Source organism: Tyto alba, unplaced genomic scaffold, assembly GCF_018691265.1.
Source record: "Tyto alba isolate M040663 unplaced genomic scaffold, T.alba_DEE_v4.0 Super-Scaffold_13, whole genome shotgun sequence".
Classification (NCBI taxonomy): Eukaryota; Metazoa; Chordata; class Aves; order Strigiformes; family Tytonidae; genus Tyto; species Tyto alba.
The window spans coordinates 33,526,643-33,546,024 of NW_024881275.1; the positions used below are offsets into that span (position 1 = coordinate 33,526,643).

Below are 19,382 nucleotides of genomic sequence, written 5' to 3' on the forward strand. Positions count from 1 at the left end.
AAAAAAAAAAAAAAATTAGTTTTTTTTGGATGGGGAGGGTAGGAAGGAGGAGGGACGGGGTTTTAACTTGGATGAGTTCATTGCTTAGTTCACCAAAAAATGCTAGCAGCACAAGGGTGGAGTGAGCAGGTGTACCTGGATTACGGAAAAGCCTTTTCAGTGCCGGTTCTTACAGCAGTATAATATGCATTTGAGGCTACAGTGAAAGCCTTCTCTCTGTCTCAAGAGCAGATACAGCATAATTGGTGGGTCCATAATCCGTATTTCTAGACATCTTTATAGGGGAGTCATGGGTGCGAAATTGGACCAACTTTATGACGGAATCCTGTATGATGCCTTCTCTGAAATGAATGTTTAAGGAGAAATGCGTTGATACTATTATCACATGGTTAATCTGTTTACAGAGTTGATTATTTACCCCTTTCATTTGTTTACATTTGACCTACTTTCCATGTTCTAGATGTTTTTATTAAAGTCTGTAGGTGCAGTATAATGAAGAGTACACTTAACATATGGTGCATCTTGAGCATTTGTCTGAAATTAATGCAGTTCATAGTAGCTCTCCACACAAAGTGTGATCTCACAGAGAGTTAGGAAAAGGTTTTATGAAATCTACATTTCCCAACCAAAGAGTCCTCCTTTGTGCCATGCCTCCTGTTCTGCTTTTTATGGCGTTTTCTTAAACTTTGTGTTTCTTTAAAAAGTTACTTTACATTGAAATCCCTCTTGGATGAAGGGTATTTGAAAACTTCAGTAATGCTGATGTAATTTAAAGATAAATGACATTTACTGTTGCTTGACTCAGAGTCTGTCCTGGCAGTTTTACTGGGGGAATGCCATTCAAATGAATTGAGCATCAAGATGTACTTAGTGTATCCCGCTGTCTTGGACAAGTGACTTTCCTGAACATATTAAGCATGCATGTCTTACAAATGTCTCAGCATTTGCTTTGCAAATGTGTCTTCTTATGAACGTTAAAAAGACACTCATAAACTGCCTGATTATTTTAGATGTACTTTGCTAGTGAAACTACCACTTGTTAGATATTCACATGTTGAAGGATAAAATTACACGTTCTTTCCTTGTCCTCCTTCACTTAAGGGGAAAAATAGCAAGAAACCCCAGTTGCAGAAATGCTGAAATCTGAATAGAGTTATTTTCAGCAGAGGTAGTTATCCACAAGGATTGAAATTATGAACAATGACAGTTCATATCAATATTTTCTCCTCAGTAGGAGTCAGAGCTACAGACTGTTTTTTTTCTGTTGTTCTCAGGCAAGCAGCATTCTGCTGCCATCAAAATTCCTTCCTGTTGAGCTAGTCATCATGGCAAGTGTTTTACTTAAAAAATATGAATATGAATCAGTATCATCTGAGTGGCAGCAGGCATGTGTGAAATGCTAGAACTTCCAGTCTCTCCTTGTTGGATGAATGCTCAGTTCGCCAGCTTCTCAGCACTGCCCCTCTTACTCTGAGGGCAACCTGCTACAGAGAAGCAATTGGGATCCTGACTGGCTGTGCCATTGTATGTGGTATGGTGTAAACCCCAAGTGACTAGGCTGGTGATGGTTCATCCTAGCTTACCCATCCACAGGGTGCTACAGTATGGAAGTTCATCGCTGGTCCTTCAGTAGGAATGTGCCATTGCCATCTCAAAGCATGAGGAAATCATTAGTCAGCACCTGAAGCTGAAACTTGCGTTTAAATTCAAAGTAAAAGAAAATGTGTCCTACTTACACACCCTGAGTATTTTAGATAACTTTCACATGTTGAGTGTTGATTAAAAAAAAAAAAAAAAAAAAAAAAAAAGTGCCCAATAGATGGGGAAGGGTGTCTTAAATGTAATCTGATTCTCAGGTGATCACTTCATTCCAGAAACTGGGACTTGATAAATACCACCAAGGAGTATGAAACATACATTTATCTTCAGAAGGCATTAACAGGTATCATACTTCCATTTGGTTTAAAAATTGAGACAGTAACATGCCTTATTTGAATTTGTGTTGCAAAGATCCAAAACTGAAGCTTGATTATAGCATTGCTGTAAAATCCACTGCAGTATTCTTTCATGTCTTTTGGGGTGTTGTTAAAATGACATTTTTGTGTACTAGCTTAAAAGGGGCAGGATTTTTGTCTGTTATGTCAAATACAAAAACGGGTTACCTTAATCTATGGAAATTGCATTTGAGTATTGCTCAATTTCATAGTACAAGAAGTTGCAGTAGAAGAGGGGTTAAAACGTCGTCTCCTCTGTGTAGACCATTTTTCCTTGAAACAAACACCTTTTTTTTTTTTCCCAAATTTAAGTTAATTGCTGTTCACAATGCGGTGTGAAATTGCCATATAGGAATAAGAAATGAGGGACCGAAGGCAAAACATGACAAAGTTTTCAAACACTGTAACAATTCCTGTAACCAGACCTAACAAATCCACTGAATAGATCAGTGTGCTAATTCCTAGTATTTATCTTTTCTGGATGCAAGCATAATCGTGTGATTATCAGTGAATCAAACAGGCTGTGGGCTCCACCCTTCATGACCTGCAGGGTTGAGGCAGGTAAGCAAAGGAAACCAGAAATGGAAAAGCAGAAGTAATCTTGTTCCTGATGCAGAAGGACTGATTCCTGTCCTCCAGGTGAATCTGGAAGGAGATAAGTTGAGTTCAGCAGTCACATTGCCTTTCCTGTTTGTATAGGGGACTTCTAATTGCCTCTTTTATAAGTTTATTGATCAGCTTTGTGTAGTTCATTAAAAAATGGAACAACATAACACTTCCTGGAGAGACTAAATTTTCTTCTTTTTTTTTTTTGTTTTTTTTTTTTTTTTTTTGTTTTTGTTTTTTTTTTTTTTGTTTTTTTTTTGTTTTGTTTTTGTCAGACTATTACGTGTTAACATTGGTTGTGGTGTTTTCTGCAAGCTTCAAGACTGAACCATACAAACAACTTTGTATATGTAACTGGAAGTCTGGCACAATCTTCACAGTTCTCAGCTGTGATAGTGTATCAGCTTCTGGGCGATTAACAATCGGTGCATACTGCTCCAGAGTAGGCACCCTAGCCATGATAGAGAGCCCAGTAGGGTCATGGCTGCCTGTAGCTACTTCTGAGCCTTCCTTTGTGTGTATTTGCAAATGAAAGGGTGAATGTTGGTGGGGATCAGAATTGGACTCTGACAGCTCTATTTTGTAGAGGGAAAACGATTTTAGTGTTTATTTTGTGGTAACATTTAAAAAGAGCACCAGAAGCCCCTTTCCTAGGCACTATATATGTAAATTTTAAAAGCGTGGTTTCTTTTAGATTCACCTGCTAGAGGTTTTCAGCTTTTTCCTGAAATGCTGCCTCCGTAATATTTTTCCAGGGCAGCTAAGGACACCTCAACTTAAACATAAGCATGCTGAGAACAGATTTTGACTTTTTCTCACCCTTTCTTTTTTAGTTTTTCATGATACATACATTGAAACTAGTGATTTGCAGTATTTCTGACTGCTTTTCCAGCTACCCCTGAGAACCAGAGTATGAACTTGTGATGTAAATAAATAGGGGACTTTCTGCATCCACTTAAATTAAAACTGTGCACTAAAACCACTGTATGTGTATAGTTGCAAGGACAGGCTCAGACCAGCTTGTGCCATTCCCAGCAGGCACAGAACAACAGCGATCAGACTCTTTGGAGGGATGTGTGATGGGCGGAATTGAGCAGTAAGAAACGGGTGATTGTGCACGTGCTGCTGTGTTTCAGCTGTTATGGGAAAGATTAAAATGGGAAATTCTGACCTAATTTGCAGCTAGGAGACAGATGCAACAGGCTGGAGTCGGAGCTGAAGCTGTGTTACTGTGATGCCACAGGTTGATAAGCTTGAAAAAAAGTTTTGTTTATTTCTATAAACTATGAAGTCAGATTCCTTCTCCAAGTTGGTGGAGAATGGTGGAAACTAACGTATCATCCCTATGTCACGAGGCTGTATTTCCTATTTCACAAAACAAGTATTTATGTGAAATGCTGAGGATTGCTGGTAAGTGAAGGGATAGTACCTTATAGAGGACTTCAAAGCTCAGCTGATGGAAACAGCACCTCCTGTGGCAGTGTCCCCTTTTCACTTGTTTCAGTCTGTTTTGTCAGCAAGTGTTTCTTGCTGCCTTCAAAGAAGGGAAATTGAAGCCAGTCACTGCTGTTTCAAGTTCCATTTGCAGCCTTTTTTCTGGATTCTCTGCAGGTGCTCGTGGCAGGGCAGGGCAGGGCAGGATGCAGCTTGCTGCTACCTGGTGGCAGCTTGAATAACTGGAGGAGTATGGGAATCTCCAGGCTGTGCATTTCTGTTCCGATACTTGCTGGTAAAAGTCAATACTAACAAAAAACATTGACTTCCTCAAGTGACAGGCTTGAAGCATGTTTGTATGTCACCTTACTTGATTTGCTTTTTATTATCTTAATCATGAATGATTCAATATGTATCCTTTCTTGCTCAGTTGAGCTCCATGTGGTTCTTGGACATTAAATAAAAGCCACGTCTTATCAGTTCACTTCAGCAGCCCGTGGGTCGAGATGTACGTTAGAAAATTGATTTTGAAAATTCTTCCACTCTGATATATTGGTTATATTGCTGTCTGCAGTATTTTGTGCAAAATAAGCATCTATATTAACTTACACAGGGGAAAGTATCAAGTTTACAGTACTTCCTGAGCTTAGCTGGGGTGTTTGTGAAGAAAGTCGATAGGAAAGTGAGGTGGAGAATGTACCTGTGATTATTCTGCAGAGTCTGGTGGTCTCACTCGCATTCTACTTGTACATGTATTGCTTAAATCTCCTAAACTGTAGCAGTTGGCTTAGTGAAGAAGTAGTTTTCCGTCTAGTATTCTTCTCACCAGAGGATTTTTCTCTCTGCTCCCTTTGATGACAAGACTAGGCTCTTCGTGGCTCACTTTCCAAACACTCCTTTAGGGCTGAAGAGAAATTTTATATTCAGGACTTGCAGTGTTTCCTCCAGTTCTGTAGAACTGGAGTAAGCACTTCCAGACAACAGTCTGTGATTAAAACAAAACACATTCTTCTTTATGAAAGAAGAGTTAATTTTCTGTGAAATACTGAGATTAGCTTTTTTGCTTGCTTTATTCAGAATCGTGATATGTCTCATACAGCGTAATAATGTTTTTTGTTCTCCGTAATTTGTGAAATGCTTGTTTAGATATTATGGGTGTGTGCATGTGTGTTCTTGGTAAGCACTTAATAAACTAGATTGATCTTTTTGGCAAAGGCTGCATTGTGTAGAACAAATTAAACCTGAAATAACAGTTGTTTCAGATTATTTTTCTGAAAGTGTAATTGCATATATTCTTTTTCCTACTGGCTGCTGAAATGGGTTTCCCAATAGTGTTTTATTATTCTGTTTTATTTCAACAATACATATATAGTAGTTTTGTTTCCATTCCACTGACAGACCTACAGCCTCCAGTGGTAATTCTTTACCAGCAATTTTTTTATAATTGTAATAACTATGGAACTTTGTGAAATATAGTGGAAATATTTTCTGAAGTTTATATACTATAAATAAAATCCCAATTCTCTTTTTTCCCTCTGCCAAAAAAGAATGCAAATGGGGATTTTTTTAAGCAACAAATTGATTCTGAACTCCCTACATATTAGAACATTTCAGAGTATTTTAGTATTGGGAGTTTGTGTGACTCTTGCTTCTCTTTTAGTCCCCATCTGTGCTGAGAATTCGGACATATGCTAAAATGCTTATCAGGCCACTTAAACACATTTCCATATTTTACTGTGAGCTTATGTCTTATTTTAGCTGTGTGTGGCAAGGGTAAATTAAATTAAACCCCTATGTTGCCATCCTCAAAGGGGTTCAGTCTAATGGTCTGTCACATGCTCCCCTCTGCCTGTAGCTGGTAGCTGTGGGCCCATGGTTGTACCCCAAAACCCAGTTTTGCTGAGCCCCCTTCAGGGGCTGGCTTACCTGGCGGGACCTGCGGTGTAGCCTTGCTCACAGTCTTATCTTTGAGCATTTTTTAGAATGCTTTGTTATGAACTTATGGGTCAGGTTTTTAGACGTATTTAGGCAATTAACAACCATTTAACCATTGGCTTGGGTCAAAAAGATGTTGCTGGCTGGCTGAATCGGGGACCTAGGATGTTGCTCTTGTCTTGTATCCCAGCAGTAATGCTGACGGACTGTTAGCTGGTATGGATCTTCCTTTCTTTATTTGTATCCGATGCTGTCACAGTGATTTTATTATTGTCCCTTTATACGCATAACAAAATTAAAAAGTTATTAACATTGTAGTTAATATTTCTCTTTTTAAAGAGGATGCAACATAAGTAGCTATGAAAAGAGCTCAAAACTGTTAAGATAGTGTCTTTTGTATGTGTCTCCCAAAAGATGCAAACAATACAAGCTTGCATTGGGTAAGTAAAAAGATGATTCCAGGCTAGGCCTTCCCTGCCAGCCTCTCCCTCATCTTTTCTGGTTCCATGCTGGTGTGTTTTTATGCAACACCAAACATCTTTTGTGTTTAGGGAAAGGAGTAATAGAAGTGTTGGTGTTTGTTAACATATTTGACAAACTGTGGCAGCAAAAGCTATCCTTTTTATATTTTGGCATGAACAATTGCTCTTTTATTGGGCCATTAATGCTATTTCAGAGCATCACACTGTATCCACAGGCAATAATTTAGCAGCTGTTTATCAGGAGCTTTCATAAAGCTTTGAATAGTATTATAACATTCAGTAACCCTAACAACAGCATTTCAGAATCTGTGCCGGTTTAAATGGGATATCCGTGAATGTAGTTGTTCATGGATGCGTGACCCACATAACCTATAAATTTGATTGGAAGTTACAGTGCTGGCATAGGCTGATGGATAGCAGATTAGAGCCCTGATTAACCATGTGATTCACAGGCTGGGAATATATTGTCCTAAGAAAGATTCATCAGATGCAATCAGAATTTCAAGTGGTCAGATGAAATTCAAATGCTGTGTGCCTTCCACCCCCCAGTCCCCGTCCCCCCCCGCCCCTTCCTTGTGCGTTTCTTCTGAGGCTGCCCTCTGTAATTTATTTATTTATTTATTTTATTTCCAGAGCTGAAAAATACTTCTTTGATGAATCTGTTCCTCACCCTAAAGCTGTCTGTCTGTTATCCATCAGAAAGCAGGTCACAGTTCAGTGAGCAGAAGAAAAGATTTTAATAGAAGCTGTGCCAAGGGCTGTAATGCATCATTTTAGGGCCCTAATTACATTACAATGACAAATATCAATGGTGACAACAGCAATAACCTACATCCTTTAATGGCTATGCTGGAAAAGGAGTTCGGGCGCTGCGCCATCAGATTAGACTTGGTTTCAAAACATAGGCCATTAGAAGTGTGTGTGTCCACAGTATTATTGGCTGATAACTGAAGCCCAGTGGAAAGGCCCGTAAATAAATGATGCCTTTCTAAAGCCTGGTCCCATGGGACAAAAGAGGCAAAATTAGATGACCGCAGAAGCAGCCGTGTTTCCGAGGCAACTTTGGCTTTCCATGTGAGGAATAGGCTGCCTGATTTTATGAAATCATACTTTTTTCTTCTCCTGCCAATTAGGTTGATCACAAAAAACTCACTGGCCTGACATCTAAGAGAAAAGAGAAGATCCTAAACAGGTTTTTAATGTAGGGTTTTAAAAATCTTAATGAGCTTAGAGATGAGAAGTGAACTTGTGTTTTATTTTGTGTCTGACTTTGTATCTCAGGCGAAGAAGAACGAATTTCCAGGCCCCCTCCAACGGCAGGAATAGGTCTACTGAGATGCTAACCTACACCATCGGTACCTACACCTTCAAGTTTTAGGGTGTTGTCGTAAGAAACCCACTGTAGTTAGATTCCAGTGGCTAACTCCTTGGCTGTTTTGTGGTAAACCATGATTAATTGCAGAAACAGTTGCAGTGTCAAGGCAGAGGGTACATTGTATTTACAGTCTGTAAATGCCTGGTTTAAGGTTTTTTTAGTACAGAACGTGTAATGTCCTTCCAATCATTTGTGTCAGTACACAGTGGGGTTTTTTTCATGCCTTCATGCTGCCTGTGGTCTCCAAAAGCAGGCAGTCTGTGTCTTGGTCATGCTGTGCCTCTACAGACCACTGCTGCTCAGCCGGGTTGCTTCCTTGCTGCCCAAGTGTTGAGGGTGATAAAACATAACCGTATGTACAACCACACAACTGGGGATGCTCATTGTTAGGGGAAGTGAAGACCATTTTCATAAGGAAATAGTGTAAACACCTGCTTCGGCATAGCAAGGGCTTCTCAGCTTTGTTGTGACTGGCCCGGTGGGCCCCTTGCCTCGCTGAGAAATGCTGCTGGGGGATGTCTTGGCACCTCTTGGAAGCTGCTAGCGAGCTCTTTTTCTTCTCTGTAGTTTGAGCTGGGTGCTGTCTCCTTCAGCTCACTTGCCTGCGTACAGCATGAAAAGACTTGCTGTTCTGCACTCCAGTGGGATTGATACCAAGAGGTTTATTACAGTTGTGTAACCATTCATATTCAGTCACCTGTTTGCGGTTACTTACAGCTTTCTGGAAGACACTTTCAAGCTTAACATTTCCCAGGCTCGGAATCTGCCGGAGGTGAATTTTTGTATAAATATTGAGCAAATATGTTTCAACCACTTTTTGGCCAGAGAGCAGTAGAAGAGAGTCATAGTTTTTCTCCTGGGGAAGTGATCAAAAGAAAAACATCATAGCTGAAATAGCTTGAAATAGCTTGCATTGAGTACCTTAATTGAGAAAAAATGCCTCAAAGTGAGTTGAATAAAATTAGTTTTGTTGACTAAGGTGTATTCTAGCTGAACTAGAATTTACAGGTTTGATGGAGAAGCCGATGATTTTTTACAGTTGCACTACTCAGGAGGTCAGATGAAACAATTACAACAGCCCCCTCTAGCCTTAAAATCTATGAATCTACAAACCTTTTAAAATTACACACTGATCTCCTGCGTGGCACTTTGAGCCAGTTTAGTTCACAGTTCTTAAGCAGCACAGTAGAGGCACCCAGCTGATGTAGCTGTGGTGGAAGAGTGGTCTGCTGAGCACAGCCAAGGCAGCGGCTCCCCCGATTTGCTGCGCGGGAGGTCGGTAATGTTGCGACAGGCATTTTAAAGATGGGTAGGAGGAGCTGTTTTGCAGTGGTGGAAAGCATCACATGCCTTTTTTTCAGAAAGGCATGCATGTGTGTGTTAAATGGCAGGTCAGAGGGGCTTCAGCTTGAGTCAGGACAGCGGCACTTTGGATTTTTCTCTTCATATGGAAAAGCCTCAAAGAGCAGGACGTGTAGTTTTCCCTTTGTTTTTAAGTCACTCCAGAGATTCTTTTTAAAAAAACAGCAGCGTGGCTGGGACCTGAAATTTGGAAATGGCTAAATTAATGTTGCTTGAACCACTACAGCACAGGTACTTTGCAGCCGTGCATTCAATTACGGTCTACAATTCCTTAATCAAATATTGTTTCTCAAGTAATGCCGTATTGGATTGTGCAGCCTCTCTGGCTGAAGCTTAGATGCACACATCTTGTTGCTCCCTGTACTGCTCTGTGTAACAAGCAGTTTGTAAATCTCAGTGTCAACTATCATAGTGAACACTGACTATTTATAGGGGTGTTTTAAGTTTTACATTGTGAGATACCTGATATTACAGGCACATGCAGACCTTTGAAATCAGCATATAATTTAGCTTTGTGGTGAAGAGAACATATTCTCAGTTGTCCTTTAAGGTTCATATCCTGTTGAAGAAACAGAAAAGTTGTTTTAGACGAACGTAAAATATATTTTTCAATGCATAATTTTAATGAGAGGCGGACTTCCATAAACAGTGAAGACCAGTGAGAAGATACTGGGGCAGAGTAACATAGAAATTGCTGTATAAAAAAACAAGGGAGTTTGTAAGGATTTCAGAGAAATGGAGAAATTGTATTGCAAAGTAGCATGTGTTAACTCGAGTGTATTGCAATGTGCACAAGGGGGCAGAGTTAGTTTCCTATGTACCCTTACCTCTGGCACACCATGTCTTCTGCTCTCGTAGCTGTGTAACTGTAGTATTGACTGAACCCAGATTTATTTTGTGTGTGGCTCTGACTTCTTTTATTGCTAGTTCTGGGCCCTTCTGTGCTGTTGGTTCTTTTCTAAGCATTCTCAATTTAAAAGACAGGATAGCAAAAAGGTTGGAAGAGTTGCTGTTAAAGGAAGTAAGCCTAAATTGCACAAATTTGCACATCTGCATCATACAGTTAGTTACTTGGCAAGAGGAAGAGCATTCTACCCTGGTGTATAATGAGAAACTGATCCTGGTTACAGTTTATTCTAAGAAAGTTATGATTTATTGTAAGAAAGTCTATGTGGCTTTAAATACTCTGGAGCTGTAATTCTTGTGTTATCTCTCCAAACCGTCTCTGTCTCTACTGAGATTTACAAATTAAATGCACAGAATAAGAATTGATTTCAAATATGGAAATAAAACACTGTATATTATTCATTTCTGATCACCATTGCAACATGAAAGTAACTACTATTAACCTTGAGTTTGATAACTGCATAAATATGGTATGAGTCTGTAGTATCCCTTTCTAAAATATGTGGTAGAATGGCTATAGTGAGGTTGTATGATGTGTTGCTAATGTTCTCATGATTCACAATGTTAATATGGAAGTAACTGGTTTATTTGTTCCGTTTGCATACAGTGTCATTGCTGTAATTTGAAATGATCCTTCTTTTTGCCTCTTAGGAGAGAGTTTAGTTTGATACACAGTATTTTGCTTCATCTGTTCCATTACATCTCCTGAAGAGTTTTTCTGCAAATGCCTTTGTGTAATCAGACTTGAATTTTGTGTCAGTTCTAAACTGTGTCTTTTAAGCAAAACTTTTTAGCCAGAAACTACTAGCTTCCTAGATATTGTTGAAATGGTGTCCAAATACTTTTCTAACTTTGATAATCTGTCCTGGCCAGAAGATGACTAGAGATGAAAAAAACCCAAACAAATGTGTCTTCAGTTCATGGGTGACAATCACCTCTGAGAATTTATGTAATTGAACTTCTTTCTTTTTGTCACTTGCAGGCAGAAATTGTCAAGAGGCTGAACGCTATATGTGCACAAGTCATTCCCTTCCTGTCCCAAGAGGTAGGTAGTCGTTTGTACTGGTGCTGATCTAAACAGTTGCCTTATTGTATCTATTACAAAAGTGGGACTCTGTGTTGAGGCTGTTTCCTTATGAATCTCTTGGTGCTTGTAGATGACTTTCCACCATGCTGTTCTCACTCTAACTTCATTATCTCCTCCAAGTTCATTATAATATCATTTAAATATATTTATGAAATAGAACATGTTGTGATGTGCTAAGCAAAATTGTAATTGTTTAAATATTTTGCTCTCATGTACAATTCAGTTTTTCTCACAATTTTGACTTTGTCGGTCTGAAATCAGAGGACAGCTTGCAAAAATGCTAGAAAGGCATGATTTGTGCTACATTCTTGGCAGCGGGCATTAAAGTTCAGCAGAAACTTCTATTTTGATGTACCGAGTAGTGATCAACACAGTAGGCATACAAATGCAGCTTTTTTCTGCCTTTTTCCTCTGCATCCCAGATTACTTATTACCTTAAATCCTTTTATGTTTTCTGTGTGTTTGGGGAATATAGACAGAAGATTGAAACTCACTGTGAGCTAATTTCTCTAAGCACTAATTTTCTCCAAATTATGATTTGCTGGTATTATCGTGAGTGCCTTGTAGCTACTCTGAGGGGCACTGGGATTTGGGGGAGTTGGTGTGAGCTAGTGAGGGAGCCTTGGAGCCACGGGCATGTGTGAAGTAAAATTAAAACATGGTTCATGAAAGGAGACCTTGGGTGTGTAACGGCTTCCCCTGCCCACCCTGCTGGAGGAAAGGGGCTGGAGGCTGGGGTCTGCTGGTGCAGGCTGGCATGCATCTGTTTAATTCATGGTTTCATTTCAGTAGAATTGGTAGCTGAGAAGTCAAAGCTGGAAGGTGTATTTCTGTGCGTTGCATCTGTGAAACGTCATGCCTGAGAACACGCTGCAACTCTTTCTCCCACCTTTTCAGTTGTTCCATAAAATGCCATTGCTTTTCAAGAGAGCTGCTCATCCTGCTGCAAGCAAGAGGCTGTGTGCTCGATATTCATGTTCAGCTAATGTGCTGCATGTGTGCAAGCGCATGTGCATCTGTGTGTGTTTGAAATGAGAATAACGCTATCAAAACTAGAACCTCACAATGCTCATGAGTGCTGCTGTACTCCCTGCTTATAAAGATGGATTTGTGGAAACTAAATGATGTGTAATGATCTAGTTACATTGCTGGGGGACCAGAATTCAAGTCCTGCATGGATCTAAAATGAGTAGCTGTTGGTTTTGTACTTTGACTGCTACAGAATCGCTGTACGTCTAGTTACAGGGTTTTATTTGCTGTGCAGGAATAGCACTGCATATAAAAATGAGGTGTAAAGCTGATTCATACTCATGCTAAAGAGAGCACTAAAATGACACGATTTTGAAACAAAGGCAGAGGGGTGAGTACTTGGCAGGCAAGGCTGTGATCTTGGCAATGACATGGGATCAACTTTTCCAGGACAGAGACATCTCTATAGAGTATGTCATACTGTGTTTAGAAACTTTGTACCAGTATACTACTGCTATTACTGGTACTGCTATTTTCAGCTGAAAGGCTAAACAAAACTTTATTACCATATACAAGTAAGTCATTTTGCTCTGTTTGCTCTGCTTCCACAAACTCAGCCCATGTGCTCTCTTGGAGTAGGTGTTTCTTGCCAATTAGACAGGCAAAAGGATTACACGGGCTTAGAATACATTTGAAGAAAGATGTGTTTGATTCACAATGACTGATAGATTTTGGCCTTTGATTCTGGAAATCCTAGCCTCCACCTCCTCTACACTCTCATGTGGAATTGAGGAAGAAAAAAAAAATGATAAAAGGCTGTAGGTTTTTGAGCTTTCATGTAAGTGGCATCCCAGTCAGGTAAGCACAGGCTCGCTCCTTATTCTCTGCTCCCTGTGCATTGTGGTCTCCTGTCCCTGGAGCTAAATCGCCCTAGAGTCGTTCTTCTGAAAGCTGGTATTGGTACATTTTAAGTCCCTGCCTTAGAGGGAAAAGAAATTGTGAAGGTTGCACACTGTACTTCGTTTTTGTCTTCCATTGAGGAAAATCTCCTATGTGGTGCCCACATGCAGTAGCTTGTGAACTATGAGCTAAGGGCCCTGATCACTGGCCATTGAGCTAGGCATGGAGAGCAATTTCAAAGTAATTCTGGACTTAGCCATTGCAGTAGCTTGTCATTAATACGCTAGTTATAAGAACTATGTAAGTAGAAAGCTGAGGTGATGAAGCTTATAAATTTAGAAAGTGATGTTGTCCCACTTCTGTCATGGGTACAGGACCACCCAGTGACCGCTTAAGCACGCCCATGTTAGTGTGCTTAGTGACTTCTGTTTACTTTGTTAGGATTTAGATCAGAGCTTTGAGTTAAGCAGTTTTAGATCTGAAAACAGCATCTCGTATGGCTTCTGTGCTAGTAAGCCTCTGCTTTTTAAATTTATGGCCCATAAAGTTTCCTTCACCTCTTTGCACGTTTCATTTACCAAGTCTTGCAGCTCCTTCTCTGTGCGTGTTGCGTGGTGTCAAAGCTCTTTTGGCTGCAGAGGAGATGGAGAGGTCAAAAAATTCACAACTCCAGCATTTTTTACATGCATTGACAAAGACAGAAAGGAGAGCTTCCAAAAAGGTGGTCTACACATTCATCTTGTGTGGAGGCAAGTGTGCTTTTTAAAAAGTTCACCTAGCAAGAAGGGAGTGGGGACTAGACCACAGAAAGGGATTGAAAGGGGAAGCACAAAAAAACTTTTTGCATGTCTTGATGGTGCCACTGATCGTGATAGTTTTCATATTGGGTTAGGAAAATCTTGGTAATTGTTTGACCTTTGTTAGCAGAAGCACTTATTTAATTCAGTTTATGTTGGCATATGCTGTTATGCTGTTGAGGCAAAAGAGAACTGATCTCCAGATTTGAGTATTCTGCTAGTCTTGATTTCTGTCCAATTTGTGTCTTTAAAAAGTAAGTGTTTTAATGGAAGTCTCTTTATTTCATAATCTAGATTAATAGAGAATTGAATTGCAGTGTGCTTTTGCTGTTTATGCATTTTGCATACAGTCTAATTGTGGAATAGTGGCTGAAAAATGTGATCAGGCTCCTCTGTATTGTGCCTGAGGGAAAAATGAACAAAATACAGTGGTTACATGCACTGATGGCAACATTATTGCCTCATAATAGCACCAGGTTAACTTGTCTTATTGCTTGTTAACTTTGTAAGGAATCAATGGCTTGCGATAACTCACTTAGAAGTAAGAAATCATGGACAAAATCGGTAGAGATCTTGTGAAAAGAATGCAATTATAATACATCACCCTACTGTGTACTAGTGTCTGCTTTCTTTCGGGGGCAATCCAGTAAAGGATTCAGGAAATTCTCCAGGCTTCAGTCAGTTTTACTGTGCTGTACATCATCTAAGCATATATTGAAAATAAAGTTCCTAACCTGCCTAAGTATGCAGTCAAGTGTTACCTTGTTTTCACATTGACTTCGACTTAGGCATACTGTAAAAAACAGCACCAAGAAATAGGAGCTTCCCATTTTGATAGGAAAGAGTGACTGTGGTCGAGGCATGAGATGGACCTCAGGAGCTATGTGTGTTCAATTTATGCTGCAGTTACAGGCTTCCTGTGTTGCAACAGTCGTTTTCCATCTCCCTGTGATGTGAGATACCTGTGTGCTCAAAGTAGTTCCTATTGCATAAGGTGAAGGGGATGCCTGCAAGGTTGTAGGTAAGTACTTAGAGATTGTTAGCACTCAGATAACTTAGTCTTGATCTGCTGCAGCTAGTATAGGTAGTTTGATGTTCACGTCATCGAATGATCTAGCCAGTGACATGCAATTCATTTTGGGTCTAAAGCTGTAGATCATGCCTCTGCTAATTTATGCTTCTTCTCAACTGAATTTTACCATCTGTAGCACAGTGTGACACTTGCACAACCCTGCAGCTTTCAAATTGGGGCTGGTTCCTGCCTGGTCAAGGTGGCTTGTGTGGCTGGCTGCAACCTGTGGCTGTCGTTGTGGGACCCTGGGGGCTGCAGGGCGCTGAACGACCTTGTGTGCTGGGTAGTGGTATTTGTTCAGTGTGGCTGGAGATACTTGTGTGTCACAGTTACCTTCTTTTGCGTAAATATTGACTGTGTTTGTATTCATGAGATGCATGCAAGCTGGGTGATGTACAGCTGACGATGTAGTTGTGGCAACCTGGAGCTCAGCACAACCTGCAAAAGCTGCTTGAGAAGCCACACAAGTGTTCACGGTATTGTCCCCTGTCAAATTCCACGCCACACACACTGCAAGCATTACGTAGGCTGGAAGAGGCCGTAATAAACTTTTTTGGAAGATGCACCTTCCCTTTTAACTGCCAGTGAACTAGCTAGTAATAATCTGGAAGGATTGCTCTTTAATAGGGATCTTCAGTTCCCTGTGCACAATAAGGTGGTCAAATATACTTAGAAATGCAGTAAAATGCCAAGCACTGGGATGCGTACATGCAAACAAATGTACAAAAAATAAATGTTGCTTGCAGTCTTCCCTTTCAAACACTTCAATATTAGTTGATGGTTTTCCTTTTACAGGATAGATAAGGGCCATAACGTCCTTGTTTTTCTCTGTACATACATTCCTTAGAGGTGCTTCTAAAGTTCAGTAAATTTGGATGAAGATTGTGAGATCCATTATATAGAAGGATTGGGAGGCTGAGAAGACAAAATTATTTTCCTCCATTTTAGACTTGCCCCAGACTAGAGCTGAAACAGTAAGTACAAGGAAGCTGTGAGATATCCTTAATCCCTCTACCAAGGAAGGCATCTTATTAGCAATTTATGCATATATTGCTAATAATGTTCTTACGTTTTTATGAAGCAGTTATTATACCATGTCTGAGTTACAGTGCCTGGATGCAGTGACCCTGCTGGCCCCTTTTAGTTTTCTAAGCATATGCTGTACTCCACAGTAAATGCGTGTTTGCTCTCCGGTTATCACTGGTGTTTTTGGTGTGGCCTCGTCTCATGGGCTTTTCAGAATGGCTCTGCTACAGTTCTTAAGCAAGACCTGGTCTGTACTCCCTCTAGACAGATAATACAACAACAAAATAATATGAACAAAACGTAGCAGAACCTGCTTGCGTCTGCAAAGTCAGTTGGTAGGTAATTTTTGCTTTGGATGTTGTTGGCAGTTCTGGAGACAGGCTAGAATTAGGTGTTTTTAACACCAGCATCTGTGTGTGTGTGCCGGGGGGAATTTCGGCTGCTCTGTTGCTGTCAGCATGGCTCCCTTGTCTTTGGGAGCTGTGAGGAGCTCTGACGTGGTATAAAAAGCCCAGGTGTTTTCCACCGTGTTTGCAATGCCTGTGCAGGAGCCTGGGCTAGGTGACAAGACAGTGTGGTGAGACAATGTGATGGTGAAAAAGCCTACATCCTTCTTGTGGTCTCTGTTGTTGCTACCCACTGTGAGACTGAAAGGAGGTGATTTTTCAACACAAGGCAAGTGCAGATGCACTGCTCATTACGAAAAGCAAAAAGGGGTGAAGAGAAGAGACAGGGAAGAAGTTAAAAAGGAGAAGCGATACTAGTCTGCATGACAGGCAGGGCAGGGTATTGAGTTTATTGCTCTGGCCTGTTAAAAGCAACGCAAAATACTGTTTTTCCATAACCGAGGAAAATGGGTCTGTCATTTGCTTGTGTGCACAGAGGAAGGCTAGCATTAAGTGTGTGTGAAAGCTGCAACTCTGTGTCTATACTTGGTTTGGAAAAAAAGAACCCTTTTTGTTGCTGTTTTTACTTGGCTGTATATCATTACGTGATCACTTGATGGGCAGGCTAATGTGTACTGCTTGGTTTTAACATAATGCTGCTTGTTACTGGCATGCTGGCCAGGCAAGGCATCCAGGCACGCGGTCAGCACCGCAGCCACCCATCCTGCGGCACCCGTGCAGGCTGGGCCAGCCAGCTGCCCTCCTGCTCGGGGGGCCCTTGGGCTCCCTGCCCCTCACCCTGGTTTCGAGTTGCCGTGGGTCCCCAGAGCGCGGTCGGGCTCCATCTCTGTTTGGGGAGATCTCTACCCACTGCTGGAGCCACAGCCGGTAACACGGAGTCCGTCCGTGTCCCCCCCCCCCCCCCCCCCCCGCCCCAGGTTCAGAAGCGCTGGGGGCAGCCGGTGGGCTCTAAAAAACCCTGCGTGCCACTGCACCACGCCACGGGGTGACTCTGCTTTCCTGTGTCTTTATCCAGCGGAGTGTGTGGTTTGTGCCTGTGACTCGAAGTAGCCCCAGGGTCACTGGGGGCTGGCGCCCCTGTGGGGTTTCGGGGGGCTGGGAGGGAGTCCGCTCGGTTGCTGCTGGGAGGTGGGAGTGATGGAGAGGCTAATTACAGACCATCTATTTTGAGTCTTTTGCATACTATGCCATTGAAGATTAAATCAATGTTAAAGCAGCTAGCAATAGGAGAGTTTTAATTGTCTCTACCATACCTAATTTAGGTTCAGTGTTACAAGGCCCATGGGTTTTCTCCTCTCTATGAAGGCTTGATCCCAAACCTATTAGAATCAATGAAAGATGCCTTGTGTGGCTGCTTAGGGAATTTCTGTCTCACAGTGCTTTACAGCAGAAATCTTAAAAGTGAGATTTTGATACTCTACCCTTCCACCTTCTCATCCCTTCACCTGGAAATGAAATAATGTTTTTCCCAAATACTCCTGAGAGACATTCTTTGTATGTTTGCTGTAAAGGAAAAGAAAACAGTCAAACTCTTGTAGAGTTGACTTGCTTTTCAGAAAGTCTGGATATAGATTGGAGGAGTTCCTACAACAGCTTTGATGTTTTCAGGACAGCTTTCTGTAGGTCCCTCAGAAGTTTTTTCTTCTCCTGCCTGTGGCCCTGGGAACAGGATTTAAATAAATGGGTGTTGGAATTGAATGCTCATATATACAAGTGAAGAGCTAGGTTCCTTTCTTTACCGCATGCAAAAAGCATTTCCTAGGGAAATGGTAGGAAATAGAGATGACTGTAAACTTCTCGGTAAATTATTTTATTTTTATTTTCAAAAATAAAATAATTTTAGAGATTTTTAAACCCATTTGGATGGCTTGAAATGCTATGACCTATTTTTGGTGTGGCTGACCTCCACCAGAAAATGGTGGTATAATTTTTATCATCATCCCATTGCCATATAGACCCAGGTATCACAAGACTTTCAGCTACAGAATCAATGAAAACTCTACCTATTCTTAACATGTGATGACCTAGAGGTGGTAACACATTGTCAGAAACTTGAGGCTTGAGCCTTGTAATTTCCTTTTTTACTGGTTATCTGTGATGGTGATACACCACTACATTTTTTGTTTGTTTGTTTGTTCCTTAATGCCAAGAAGACATTTGCTTGTGTTTGGACTTCTTTTTGTTCTTTACATTGCCTGCTTATAAGTGACAGATTTGGTTTACGTTAGCACTGTAGCTTTACAAAACTCTAAACGGGACTGCTGTTTGCAGCAGTATGTTATTTGCTCTCCTGGCATTTCCTTCATTTAATTCTTCTTTGCTTAAAAACAAACAAGCCTTAAAACCATTTTCTTCCTTTCGAGAGTGTTTCTAAATTACCTCCTTCATTATTTACATTCATCCATTCTTTGTAGTTGAGGTCAGCATTTCTTACAGTTATGGGTGGATTTTTAGGCTTGCTTTTCCTCACCCTGAGGGCTTTTATGGGAGGCAGTTTATGAGTGAAAATGCCATTTTTGTTTGTGCATCGCACTGGGAACTGGCAAATCTGAGCCTGCCAAGCCCCCGAAATAGTGGAGCCCTCTCTTACGGCCCGCTCTCCCAGCAGGGCTCAGAGCGCTGCCTTGGGGAGCCTTTCTGATGCTTTGCACTTAAGTTGGAGGAAGTCTCGAGGATTTGGGCCTCAGCCTCATTTTATGCAGCTTTCTGCCACTGGTGAGCACGCACGGGAGGTGTTGCTGCATGGTCTGTGCCTTGGCTCTGCTCTGCCCATATGCACAGCTGTGGGGGGCCAACTGGAGGCTTTAAAGAGACCCTCCCAGCCCTTGCCATAAACTTTACACCACAGAACATCTAGACACTGGTTTTGATCCAGGGCCAAAGTTTCATTGCTATGGTTTCAGCACCTCTCAAGACAGGCAAGAGCTCTCTCCTCTCTGTGTTCAACCTGCGGCTGTAAGTCAAAGATGACTCATTTCCAGTGCAGATCACACAACCTACTTGCAGTTCTCCCTGACTCCCCCTTGCACC

The 19,382-nt window shown here is 41.2% G+C and overlaps 1 protein-coding gene across 5 annotated transcripts in view; it reads left to right on the forward strand.

The window, feature by feature from the left end:
- Window positions 1-19,382, forward strand: part of TLE4 (TLE family member 4, transcriptional corepressor) — a 101,316-nt gene that overhangs the window by 21,791 nt on the left and 60,143 nt on the right. For all 5 annotated transcript variants that reach the window (XM_042787592.1, XM_042787593.1, XM_042787594.1 and 2 more), the window contains one exon: window positions 11,077-11,139. In XM_042787592.1, the coding sequence (XP_042643526.1) occupies window positions 11,077-11,139 (63 nt within the window). The remainder of the gene's footprint in view (window positions 1-11,076; window positions 11,140-19,382) is intronic.